This window comes from Pyrus communis, chromosome 6, assembly GCF_963583255.1.
Source record: "Pyrus communis chromosome 6, drPyrComm1.1, whole genome shotgun sequence".
In the NCBI taxonomy this organism is placed as follows: Eukaryota; Viridiplantae; Streptophyta; class Magnoliopsida; order Rosales; family Rosaceae; genus Pyrus; species Pyrus communis.
This window is the reverse complement of record NC_084808.1, coordinates 9,315,754-9,328,833: the sequence shown is the minus strand read 5'-3', so window position 1 is coordinate 9,328,833 and position 13,080 is coordinate 9,315,754. Positions and strand designations below refer to the sequence as shown.

Genomic DNA, 13,080 nt, shown 5'->3' with positions numbered 1-13,080 from the left:
GAGATAAGGTCCAGTGAGTATGGCTTCTCCCCAGAAATTGGTAGGTAAGTTTGCTTGAATAAGTAAGGCCCGGGCAACGTTGAGGAGGTGACGATGTTTACGTTCAGCCACTTCATTTTGTTGTGGAGTGGCAACACAAGTGGTTTGATGGATAATACCCTTGGTCGAGTAGAACGCAGCAAGATTAAATTCGGGACCATTGTCACTCCTAATGGTCTTCACTTTGTGAGAAAACTGGTTTTCAACGAGATTGATAAAACTTGTCAAATAATGTCGTGTGTCAGATTTGTGTTTCATTAAGTAAATCCAAGTGGAACGAGTGTAGTCATCAACAATTGTGAGGAAATAATGTGCTCCAGTGAGTGAAGCAACACGAAACCCCCCCTCCCCCCAAATATCCATATGTAATTGAACTTAATGAAAACTGAGATCTTGTTTGTTTGGCTAGAGGACACACAAGACAATTATTCGAAACAAAAGAACCAATAATATTTTGAGGAAGTGAAGTATGATGAAGGGCTTTGTCAGAGAGATGCCCTAGGCGTTGATGCCAGAGTTGGGATGAAGCTTTCGTAACAGCATGACAAGTGGACAAGGTGGGCCTCCCGTTGGCGTCATCCAAGAAATATAGGCCTTCTCGCTCAGTCCCCATCCCAATCATCTTCCCCGAACGAAGGTCCTGAATCACACAAAAGTAACTTAGAAAAATGGTGATGCACAAGGACTGATAGGCAAGTTTACTGATAGAGATGAGGTTGAGTTGGAACGTGGGGACACAAATGACATCATGTAAGATAAAATTTGGGGAAAACTGCATGGTTCCTATATGTGTCACAGTAGCATAAGAACCATCTGGTAGTTTTACGGTTTTATTTTTAACAGGCACAAAAGAGGTCAGCAAAGTGTGTGAGGAAATTATATGGTCTGTGGCACCGCTATCCAAGATCCATTATGACTTTTGATCATGAGAAGTGAAAGAAAAAGCTTTACCTGAGAGATCATTTAGAGAGGAAATTTTACCAACGTTGTTTGCCTTGGCTTTATTGCCATTGAGCATGGTCAAGATCTGCTTCCATTGGTCAGGTGTAAAAGGGAAAGAAAGAATTTCCCAAATCTTGCCTTTCAAGGTTGCTTGAAACGTTATTTCCTCTCGGTCGCTGCTGTTTAGAATGACTTCTTTGTTGCTCCGGATCTGTCCTTTTAAGCTTTCGACAATAATCTATCGTATGACCCTTCCATCCACAATAATCACACTTTAAATGGGCACGACAATCTTCAGAGGTGTGATTATCTTTGTTGCAACGAGTACATTTCATATCAGCACCCTTCTTGCTAGAATCTGGTCCTTTTGCAGCAAAGGCAGTAGCTTCCTGAACTGGCGTTTTGCCTGTGGTGGTGTTGTGCTGCTTCTCATGTCGCAGCACAAGGGAGTATACTTTGTTGACGAGAGGAAGTGGATCCATCAACAGAATTTGATCCTTTACTGCACTGAATGTTTCATTAAGTCCCATAAGAAATTTAATTGCCTTTTGATTTTGCTGGAATGCCAACACATGTTGCAAAGTGTTGTAGTTGCAATCGGGTAGGCTAATCGCAGCATCTCTCTCATCCCACAACGCCTTGAGTTTGGTGAAGTAGGAACTTACGGTTATTGCTCCTTGGACACAATCATGAATTGTACTTTCAATATGGTATAACTGCATATTGTTTGTTTGAGAAAACCGTTCTTTCAAGTCTTCCCAAACTTGGTATGCAAGGTCATAGTAAATGACACTTGATTGAAGTTCTGGTGATATTGAATTTACCAACCATGTTTTAACCAAGCTGTTACATCGATCCCACTGATGCAAGTCTGCTGCAGCAACCTTTTGTTCTGGTTTCTTGAAGGTTCCATCAACAAAACTAAGTTTGTTTTTGGCTTTCAATGCACCGATCATCGCCCTGCTCCAAGTGTTGTAGTTGTCTGGAGTGAGCGGCTGAGAAACGAGTATCATTCCCGGCTGATCGGAATGATGCAGGTAATAAGAGTGATTAACTTCAAACATGGTTCCCTCCGTTGAACCAGAGGGCTTGAGTTTGTCATCGTTCTCTGCCATGATAGGTGGCTAGGGTTTGTTATTTTCTTTGGTCCCAAGATTAGTGCTCCGGTACCATGTAGAAAATCCAATTAGGTTTTCTATATATATTTTATAATGAGGTTTACAACGCACACTTATATACATGAGTGCATGCTAAAATAGGTAAGAATAAGTTGACTTACAAGAACAGAAACTAAATATTACAATGATACTTTCCTATACAGCTGCTATATGACCAAATCTTCATCCTTGATTCTTGCAATCTTTAACAGATATCTAGGTCGATGGTGATGGTTATGATTCGTGTGCCCGACCATGAGAACCCAAACGTCGCTACAACCTTTTCTCTTGCGAGTGGTACACACCCATATTGTCTGGGGTGCCTGGAACAAAACCAAGATTTATGTGGGTCTTGTGGTGCAAGCCAAACCCGCGGACATGTGGTGCAGGCCTGACGCCTGAGGCCTTTCTGGACCTCCTTTGTTGCACTTGCCCCAAGCCCAACCAAGCCCAGCCTTGGTCTTCAACTTTGAATCTATTTTTCTGGGCCCTTTTTTTTTTCAAAAATTCAAAAACAAAAAAAATTCAACTCTAGTTTACGCTCCTGGTCCCTTTAGGATTTTAGCTCAATAACATTTTTTGCCTTTATAGACCTGTAATCCAGAAGCTAAAACATTTTTTCTTTCAGGCCTATTTTAGCCTACATGAAATCCCAATAATTGGAGTTGTTTTTCATTTTTTTTTCTTTCTTAGCCCAATATTTCGGCCTAGCTTTTGTCAACCCCACTTCTATCTTACCAGCCCGAAGCCTAGCGATTAAGATAATTTATTTTTGGATCTAAAGCTCTATACTTTTTAGTGACGCTCCCTATACTTTCACACAAATGGTCCAAAGCTATTCACTATTATTATATTAGTTTCAATTCACTACTACAAAATTAGCTTTCTGTGTCGGAGGATGATGGCAGATTAATAAGACATTATGTCGGATAAAACATATATGACACGACATTCAATCAATGTTAGATAACAAATAACTTATGTCGTTAATATCTGACATGCGATATAAATGTGGTATACAACCGATGTAATAGGATTTTTGAAGCGCAAAATTCCCGCCCTTAACAAGAAATCTTGGCGGATAGTTTCTATTTTTTTTTAATGTTTTTAAACAATTCCTTGCGATTATGAAGTTAATAGTGGCTTTTATGTAACATCCCACATCGCCCAAGAGAGTGGATCCTGTAAGCCATATATGTATATTCCCATCTCTACCTAGCATGAGGCCTTTTGGGAGCTCACTGGCTTTGGGTTCCATAGGAACTCCAAAGTTAAGCGAGTTCACGCGAGAGCAATCCTAGGATAGGTGACCCACTGAGAAGTTCTCGTGTGAGCTCCCATAAACAAAACCATGAGGGCATGGTCAGGGCCCAAAGCGGACGATATCGTGCTACTATGGAGTCGAGCCCAGGATGTGGTGGGGGTCTGGGCCGGGATGTGACAATTTGGTATCAGAGCCAATCCCTAGCGGGAAGTGTGCCGACGAGGACGTTGGGCCCCTAAGAGGGATGGATTGTAACATCCCACATCACCCAAGGGAATGGATCCTGTAAGCATTATATGTATATTCTCATCTCTACCTAGCACGAGGCCTTTTGGGAGCTTACTGGCTTCGAGTTCCGTAGGAACTTCAAAGTTAAGCGAGTTCACACGAGAGCAATCCTAGGATGGGTGACCCACTGGTAAGTTCTCGTATGAGTTCTCAGAAACAAAACTGTGAGGGCGTGGTCAGGGCCCAAAGAGGATAATATCGTGCTACTGTGGAGTCGAGTCAGGGATGTGGTTGGGGCCTGGGCCATGATGTGACAATTTATAACCTCCAGAATTCTACTATTTTATTATTTTAGTGTTCTGTCAATTATAGTAAAATTATTAGCAATTATATCTGACATAGGTGGTTTATTTTATTATTTTCAAATTTATATGTCATCAGTCTTTCAATTCTTCTTTATTATATTCATTTCTTCTTCTTCGTCATCTTCATTTTACTCATTTCTTACTCTTCATCTTCAATCTTCTTCTTATCTTCACGTCACCGTAAGTTTTTCACTTCTTTTTGCTTCTATTCTTTTCATTTTCTATTTCTTCTTCCGTCAAGCACCTCGTGGCTGATTTTTATTTTCTCATTTGATTTTGCAGGGGTTTTGTTTTAGCTGGTTGAGTACATAAAGAATAGATTGACGACAGAATTGTTCAATAATTCAGGTTTTGTTACTGAACTTCTTGATGTTTAAATTTTTTATTTAACACACAAGATTATTTATTTAGAGATTTTAATTTAATTAGTAAGATAAGTTAGGAATATTTATGTTCAATTAATTTATTTTATTCACTTAAATTGTTATGTAGAAGTTGAAATAAATATTACTTATAAATATTTATATTAAATTGACAATATTTAATATAACATAAATTGGTAATATTTAGTAATGTAGGTATATATTATGTTAAATTAATTTAATCTTTCACTTTAATTGCCAAGAGGATATACAAAACTTGAATTGAATAAATAATCAAGAGTAGATAAGCATTTTTTTGTTAACCTTTTGCTGTTTTTTTAATTTGTTTTACTATGATAGGTGTTGGAAATTAAAAAATTGCAATCGTGATAAAGTTCAAGGGCTGAAAGATGGGGATTGAAAATTTTAATAGTTATGCCAACATGATAGAGATTGAAAATTCTAATAGTTTTGCCTACATGATAAGGATTGAAAGATTGTAGGCATCTTAATTTCAACATAATGTTTTGCCCTCGTAAAGTGGTAAAACATGGACAAGAGTTGGTTACGATACCGCGAACTTTGGAAGCATACACAAATGGAATTAATTTATTATTGGATCAAGCGGTTGCAAATGGTGTTGGCCCCGATAAGTTTTGATGTCATTGCAAAAGATGTTGTAATCGATATACTTTTGTTAGAAAAACTATTGTCAAACATCTTGTGTTGTATGATATGGATAAAGATTATAAAAAAAAAAAAAAAAAGCTTCGTTGCGACATCATGGGGAGCCTAACATTGGAGAGCAAAATGTGGCAATTGAAGAAGATGAAACAAGAGATGGGTTGACTAGTGTTCATGATTTTCTTAATGATGTATTTGTCCAACCATTAATAGAAGAAGGTGTTGGGCCGTCTACTAAACCCCTTACTGGGGAAAGGCATCCCAGAGTCGAGACTTTTTTTTAAGTTGCTTAAAGAGGCAGATCAAGATTTGTAGCCAGGTTGTAAGAAATATAAAAAATTAGAGGCGGTTGTATGACTGTATAAGATCAAGTGTTTAGCAGGGATGCCGAACGAGATTTTCACCACTTTAATCAAGTTAATTAAAAGAATGTTTTCTGAAGGGGATTGTTTCCCTGAATCTTGTTATAAGGCAAAAAAAACTTACAAATGACTTGGGTCTTACATATGTGATGATTAATGCGTATTCCAATAATTGCTCTAGGAAAAAAATTGCAGCAAAGGTTATGTGGTATTTTCCTTTAAAATCACAATTGCAGCGGCTTAATATGTCATGGCATACGGCTGAACATATGAGGTGACACACAACTAAATGTCCTAAGGATGGGCTTATGAGACATCTTTCATATTCTCCAGCATGGAAACATTTGGATAATTTATATCCGAAGTTTGTGTCAAAAATTCAAAATGCCCGATTAGGGTGATGGATTTAATCCTTTTGGGAAAATGAGGCAAGACCATAACACATGGCCTATGGTGCTTTCAGTTTACAATTTGCCACCCTGATGTGCATGAAACAACCAAATTTGTTGTTGTCTCTGTTAATACCAGGATCGCGCAATCTTGGTTAAGAAATTGATGCGTACATGCGTCCATTTCTTATCATGTGTATCCAACAGAGTAGTTGATGTCAATTGTAACCAATGTAAAATGTCCTCTACCGACACTACTGCCTTTTTATTTAATTTAAAATGCTTTCCATTGTTTGGCAATTTTAGAGCCCTAACAGACAAAATAAGGCTATTCATAATGCTGGCAATTCTGTCGCTTCTTCTATCTACCATTGCATCCATTTTCTATCGGATTTTACTTAATATCTAACAGGGATATGCTTTTCTTGTCGCTTTGAGTTACGCCACTGATGAGCGGTTTCGTATTAGTGATTGCTTTATATATATTGTCTTGTATATATTGTGTTTGTTTGTAGGTATTATGAACCTGGAGATTTATAACCAAAACCTGAAGTTTTGGAAAAGTGTCATAGAAACCTAAAGTTTCGAAAAGTGCCATAGATGATGTTTCGAAAAAGTGCCATAGAAACCTAAAGTTTCTTAACATGCACCACTCAGGTAGAAACCCAAAGTTCTCCATGATTATCTGTTTAAACCAAACCCTGTCTTAGAACTCGAATGTTCTCACTTTAATGCTTATGAAGGTTTTACTTCCCAAAGCACAAACTACAATCTTGTTCCCTCCATTCAGCGAATTGTTGAATTGTAACAAGTTCGATTTCACTAATTTGGAAATTTCGAACATAAACTACTTATGTGGATTCAAAATGTGACGCTCTGCCTGACTACGAAAATTTGTGAAACCATGAAGCCAACTATGACATTGTAAAGCTGAATAAGCCTCCGCCACGATCATCATTAAAAAACTTATGCCCAAAGAATTATAAATGGAAGTACCTTACTAATAAGGATTCCATGGCTCTTTGACTCGGTCATATGGACCGTTCCAATCATGAAAAGGTGATCTCTTGCCCAAACCTTTATGTCCATGAATAGGTACAATTCTCAAGTTTATAGAATCTAATTGAATTTTGATTGGAAAAGATTTTCGCATCCTAACATGTCTCTAATTTTCTCCTGAAGCAGTAGTGTATAGAACAGATGTTTTCCAAATTCTTGGATCTAACTACTACCACAACTGTGAGAGAAAGGTACCCTAATGATTCAGCTAGGTGGTACCAATCAGTATAGACCTAGTTTAGGCTTGAGTCTACTGAATAGCGGTACCTTACTTCGGCAAAGATGCATTATAAGGCATGTTATATTGTTGGTAGGTGAAAAGTCGAACCTGAGCACATTCCCCTAGTTGTTTCGTGAAGTTGAGGTCTGACTTGAGGATTTCTGCCTTTTTAACGGCAGTCCATTATTCAGTATGAAGATTTGGCCTTGTGGTGACTTGGACTGGAATAACGGTTTCTGTTTCGTAAGCTATAGAGAATGATGTTTTTCCCATGCCTTTTTGGACTGTTGTACGATACGCCTATAAGACTCTAGGCAACTCTTTTAATAGCCGCAACAGATGATGTTCTTGGAAATCTGTGGCACTAGTTGTTTGTTGAGCTACCAGAGTGAATACTATTATAAAGTATGCCAGTGCTTGGGCTTTGATCGAAGCTCTAGGCTGATATATGATCTCATGTTTCCCTAACTCAAAGAGCCATTAGGTAACTTTGGACAGTGGGTCGAGACTGTGCATAATGGATTACAGTGGATAATTGGTCATGTAGACTACTCTATATGATTTGTAGTACGGACAAAGTTTTCTAACTATAGTTACCAACATGTGGATGAGCCATTTCATTTTCTGGTATTTGGTCTTTGGTTCAAGAAGAGCTTTTGGTACATAGTACATGGGTTTCTCCCCCCCCCCCCCCACAAAACTCTTCTCAAATCAGAGCTGCATTGCCAAGGGGAGCGTCCCCATGGAGGTTTACCTAAGGCAGTCATGGTTTGCCTACATTTTAGGATATATGATCCATATTAGATCAGGAGAATCCATGAGGATATCTAGGAATGGATATTGCATCCTCTTAAGAGTGTGATTACTTATGGCGCACACCGATCCCTAGATTATGTGAATCTCCAAGAATATTGAAAAATTATCTGATCTTCATTTTGATCATGGTCTGTATATTGAGGAACAATAATGGCCAATCTGAGCAAATTCATTGGACTTCGCCAACCTTTTCGGAATACAAGATGTCGTGGCATCGTTATCCCAATTGTACAGTTCAGTCTAATAAAAGTTGTTGAGTCTATGGCCAGACTTTTGAGGTATTTTCATTATGATCTGACTCCAGCCTTGGAAAATCATGGTCCATAGTCTATGCCATGGCTGATATCAGCCAGCAGACAGAGAGGATGCCTCCATATGCAAGCCACCGAGTTGAAAAGCTCATTTAGCCTCGCCCTCAATCGTTAGATTTCCAACGGTTTTCTCATCTGGACAACTGAATTTTCAATGGTAAAAAAAATATTGAAAATTATATGTTGTACCACGTGGCACAATTTGGTGCGTCAGATTTCAAAATCAGAAATCAACGGCCATGATTAATTCAACAGTAAAAAATCCAAAAGAATACCATTTTTTTTTAATTATACAAATACCCAACGATCTTCTTCATTCTCTAAACAAACACTCACTATTTATTTTTAAAAATACTTTTTCTGACCGCCTTCAAGTGATGGTGATTGTGACATCCCACATCGCCCAGGGGTGTGATCCTTATATGTATATTCCCATCTCTACCTAGCACGAGGCCTTTGGGAGCTCACTGGCTTTGGGTTCCGTAGGAACTCCAAAGTTAAGCGAGTAACGCGTGAGAGCAATCTCATGATGGATGACCCACTGGGAAGTTGCTCGTGAGTTCCCAAAAATAAAATCGTGAGGGAATGGTAAGCCCAAAGTGGACAATATCGTGTTACGGTGGTGGAGCGGGCCCGGGAAGTGATCCACCCCGGGCCGAGATGTGACAATTTGGTATCAGAGCCTAACCCTGGTCGTGGTGTGCCGACGAGGACGTCGGGCCCCGTAGGGGGGTGGATTGTGACATCCCACATCGCCGAGAGGTGTGATCCTTATATGTATATTCTCATCTCTATCTAGCACGAGGCCTTTTGGGAGCTCACTGTCTTCGGGTTCCGTAGGAACTCCGAAGTTAAGCGAGTAGGGCACGAGAGCAATCCCATGATGGGTGACCCACTGGGAAGTTGCTCGTGAGTTCCCAAAAACAAAACCGTGAGGGAATGGTAAGCCCAAAGCAGACAATATCGTGCTACGGTGGTGGAGCAGGCCCGGGAAGTGATCCACCCCGGGCCGGGATGTGACAATTTGGTATCAAAGCCTAACCCTGGTCGTGGTGTGCCGACAAGGACGTCGGGCCCCTAGGGGGTGGATTGTGACATCCCACATCGCCTAGAGGTGTGATCCTTATATGTATATTCCCATCTCTACCTAGCACGAGGCCTTTTGGGAACTCACAGGCTTCGGGTTCCGTAGGAACTCCGAAGTTAAGCGGGTAGCGCACGAGAGCAATCCCATGATGGGTGAGCCACTGGGAAGTTGCTCTTGAGTTCCCAAAAACAAAACCGTGAGGGAATGGTAAGCCCAAAGCGGACAATATCGTGCTACGGTGGTGGAGCGGGCCCGGGAAGTGATCCGCCCCGGGCCGGGATGTGACAGTGATGTTCCCCACCATATTTATCACTTTTTGATGAGTTCAAATTTAGAGATCTGTGTAGTGGACAGATAGAAACCTCAAATTTAAACTCATACAACTGTGATAAATAGAATGGTGAGCATTACCACCACTTGAGGGTGGTGAGCAAAAATGCACCCTTTATTTTTACTACAATCTCCTTAAACCCACTTGAGGCCAATTGTCCTTGCCAAACTGGTGGACCTATGTGTAATAGCCTGATTATTCTTAAATATATGATTTAGTTATGAAATTCAAATGGGGTGAAATGAAAGATCCCGTTCTTGGATTTTATTATTAAACAAAGTATTTTGTTGTCGTATTCGGAGTTACGACACATTTATATTTACAGCGTATATTTGTTTGATAAGTGAAAAAGATGAAAATGCCCGCTAAACAGAATTATACGAGGAGGTATTTTATCCTTATATGCTTCGTCATCTTTCTCGGCATATTTGGATAGAGATCGATCCTACAAGTGCGTAGGCGAAAAACATTTGCCATATGAAGTTATAACGAATGAGATATTAACAATAAAAGGTAAGGGCAAAATGGTCCTTTGATCATTTACCTAGAAGGTTGGAACAGCCATCTAGGGTGCCACATGTGCGGCTATGATGGAGAGATGAGAAGAGAAAGGAGGGAAAAGAGAGAGTGGGTGCCGAATGGGAAGGAAAGGTAAGGATGGAAGAGAGAAAGAGGGCACCAGATCCCCCTTGACCCCGTTTCATGCGCAACCCGTCCTGACCCGACTGTAGCCAAGAAATCCCACAATCGGCGAATTGCACCAAGCCACCAACTGAAAACTCATCCCTACCTCTCCTATTCCATTTCCACCCAAAAACCAACGGAATTTGGCCTACGTTTCGTGGACAAATGCTTCGACATGCTTTGTGGGTGCACGGCGGCGATTGGCCGTTTTCACAAACACCATCATCGATCACCACCGTTGCTCAACTCGTCTTGAGGCCAGGAAAAAAGCCCAAACAAGTTTGGGGGCAGTGGAGCAGTGGATTCGACGAATCGAAAAACACCATCTTTAGGGTTTCCAATGGATCAAATTGGACCTTGGCCTCGGTGTGAAATTTTTTTTTTTCCTTGTTTTGTTCTACAATTATGTAAAATTTGGTAAATTTTAAAGTTGGTTGGAAATTCTGGTTTCCGTTCCCCGGAAACCGCCATTTGTGGCGGCGTATGGCCAATTGGCCGACTTTGCGATTTTAAGCTAATTTCGATATTCTTATTTCATATTTTTTATTCGTTTGAAGTGATTTGATTGTTTGAATCTAGTATCGTAATCATTCTTAAAATTTAAGGGATAAATGATTTAAATATGACTGTGAACTACGAATGCCTTGACCTATTTGAGGGTACGTAGGTAATCTAATAAGAAGGTTAGATGCAGCCATAAAGTAACCAAAATAAATTTATTGTGGTTAATAGAGTAAAGTTTAACCATAGCTTTGTTTTAGCCTATCACTGTGACTAGCTTCCAATTTAATTTTTGGGTCGTTACAAAGTGGTACCAGAGCAAATGATCCTACCATGCAGAATGTTATATTCTTAAGCTCTTTGTTTATATTGCATTATTTCATAAGTAATATGAATAATGGTGCATTCATGTGAAATATATATGTGTATTGTGAATTACTCACTGTCAAGAGAGTGAATGCAAATTCCATGGATGATTTTGATGACCTAAGAGTGAAAGAGGGTCGAATGTAATACCCTGATTATTTTTAAATATATGATTTAGTTATGAAATTCAAATGGGGGGAAATGGAAGATTTTGTTCCTGATTTTATTATTAAACAAATTATTTTGTAGTCATATTCAGAGTTACGACGCATTTATATTTGTTCCATAAGTGAAAAAGACAAAAATGCTCCTAGTTGGCCAAACAAAATTATACGAGGACATATTTTATCCTTATATGCTTCGTCGTACTTCTTGGCGTATTTGGATAGAGGTCGATCCTACGAGTGCGTAGGCCAAAATTGTTCGCTAAACGGAGTTATAATGAAGGAGATATTAATGAGAAAAGGTAAGGGTAAAATGGTCATTTGATCATTTAACTAGAAGCCTGAAGCAACTATCCGAGGTGCCACATTTGTGGTTATGATGGAGAGAGGAGAAGAGAAAGGAGGGAAATGAGAGCGTAGGTGCCTAATTGGAAGGAAAGGAAATGAGGGAAATGAGGGAAGAGAGAGGGAGGGAATTAGATCCCCCTTGACCCATGTCCTGCGTAACCCGATCCGACTGTAGCCATGAAATTAGATGATTTATTTGGTCATTTTCTAGAGAATTGTACCAAGCCACCACCTGGAAACTCATCCCCGACCTCTCATATTCCATTTCCACTTTACCAACCGAATTTTGCCTAAGTTTCGTGGAAAAAACGCATCGACGGGCTTCGTGGGTGCATGGCGGCGATCCGTTGTTTCTGCAAACACCACCTCGATCACCACCTTTGCTCAACTCCTCTTGAGGCTAGGAACAAAGCCCAAACAAGTTTGGGGGTGGCGGAGCAGCAAATTCGACGAATCGAAGGACACCTACTTTAGGGTTTCCAACGGATCAAAGGCGATTTCAGGTATTTTTCGGCCAAATTGGACTTCATCCCAGGTATAAAAAAGTTTCTCCTTGTTTTGTTCTACAATTCTATAAAATTTGGTAAATTTTATAGTTGGTCGGAAATTTCTGGTTTCCGTTCGCCGGAACCTATTACCTACGGCAATACGCGGCCAGTCGGCCGATTTTGACATTTAATGCTTATTTCGATATTCTGATTTCATATTTGTTATTTGTTTAATGTGATTCAATTTTTTGAATATAGTATCGTAAACGTCCACCACTTGAATATTTAAGGGATAAATGATTTAAATATGACGATGAACTACGAATGACTTGATCTCGTTTGAGGGTACATAGGCAGTCTAACAAGAAGGTTAGATGCAGCCATAAAGTAACCGAAATAAATTTATTGTGGTTAATAAAGTAAAGATTAACCATAGCTTTGTTTTGGGCAATCACCGTGACTAGCTTCCGATTTAATTTTTGGGTCGATACACTGTGAATAGTAATCGCCCTTATCCTTGCCCTTCATAAACTAGTGGACTTAAACACAGTCAATTACAGTTTAGAGTGAATCGTAAGGGCACTTCTACTGCATTACCCTTGCCCTCTAAAAATAAGTGGACTTGCTTTAAAGGGAAGGAAGAAACTGACAATCAGAGTGAAGAAAGATAGAAAGTGATGAGAGGTGATATTACCTTTCTACCCTCTTTTGTGAAGCATGTGTTTGGCACGGATACATTGTAACGGAAAAAAGAATGGAAAGGTTGGAAATATAACAACGGTGTGGTAATCGGCTATTAAGAAAAGTTTAGGGGGTAGTTGACTAAAATAAATGTTTAGGAGGTAAATTTGCAAAGGTTACAAGTCCAAAGAGGAAATTGACTAATACCTCTATTTGGTATTTATAATAGCAA

At 39.5% G+C, this 13,080-nt stretch overlaps 1 protein-coding gene across 1 annotated transcript; it reads right to left on the bottom strand.

Annotated features, from left to right (window-relative positions):
* Positions 1-1,079: 1,079 nt before the first annotated feature.
* Positions 1,080-2,096, bottom strand: LOC137736004 (uncharacterized). The gene has a single exon (XM_068475355.1). The coding sequence runs from the start codon at positions 2,094-2,096 to the stop codon at positions 1,080-1,082; it is 1,017 nt and encodes a 338-aa protein (XP_068331456.1).
* Between the last annotated feature and the right edge of the window lie 10,984 nt (positions 2,097-13,080).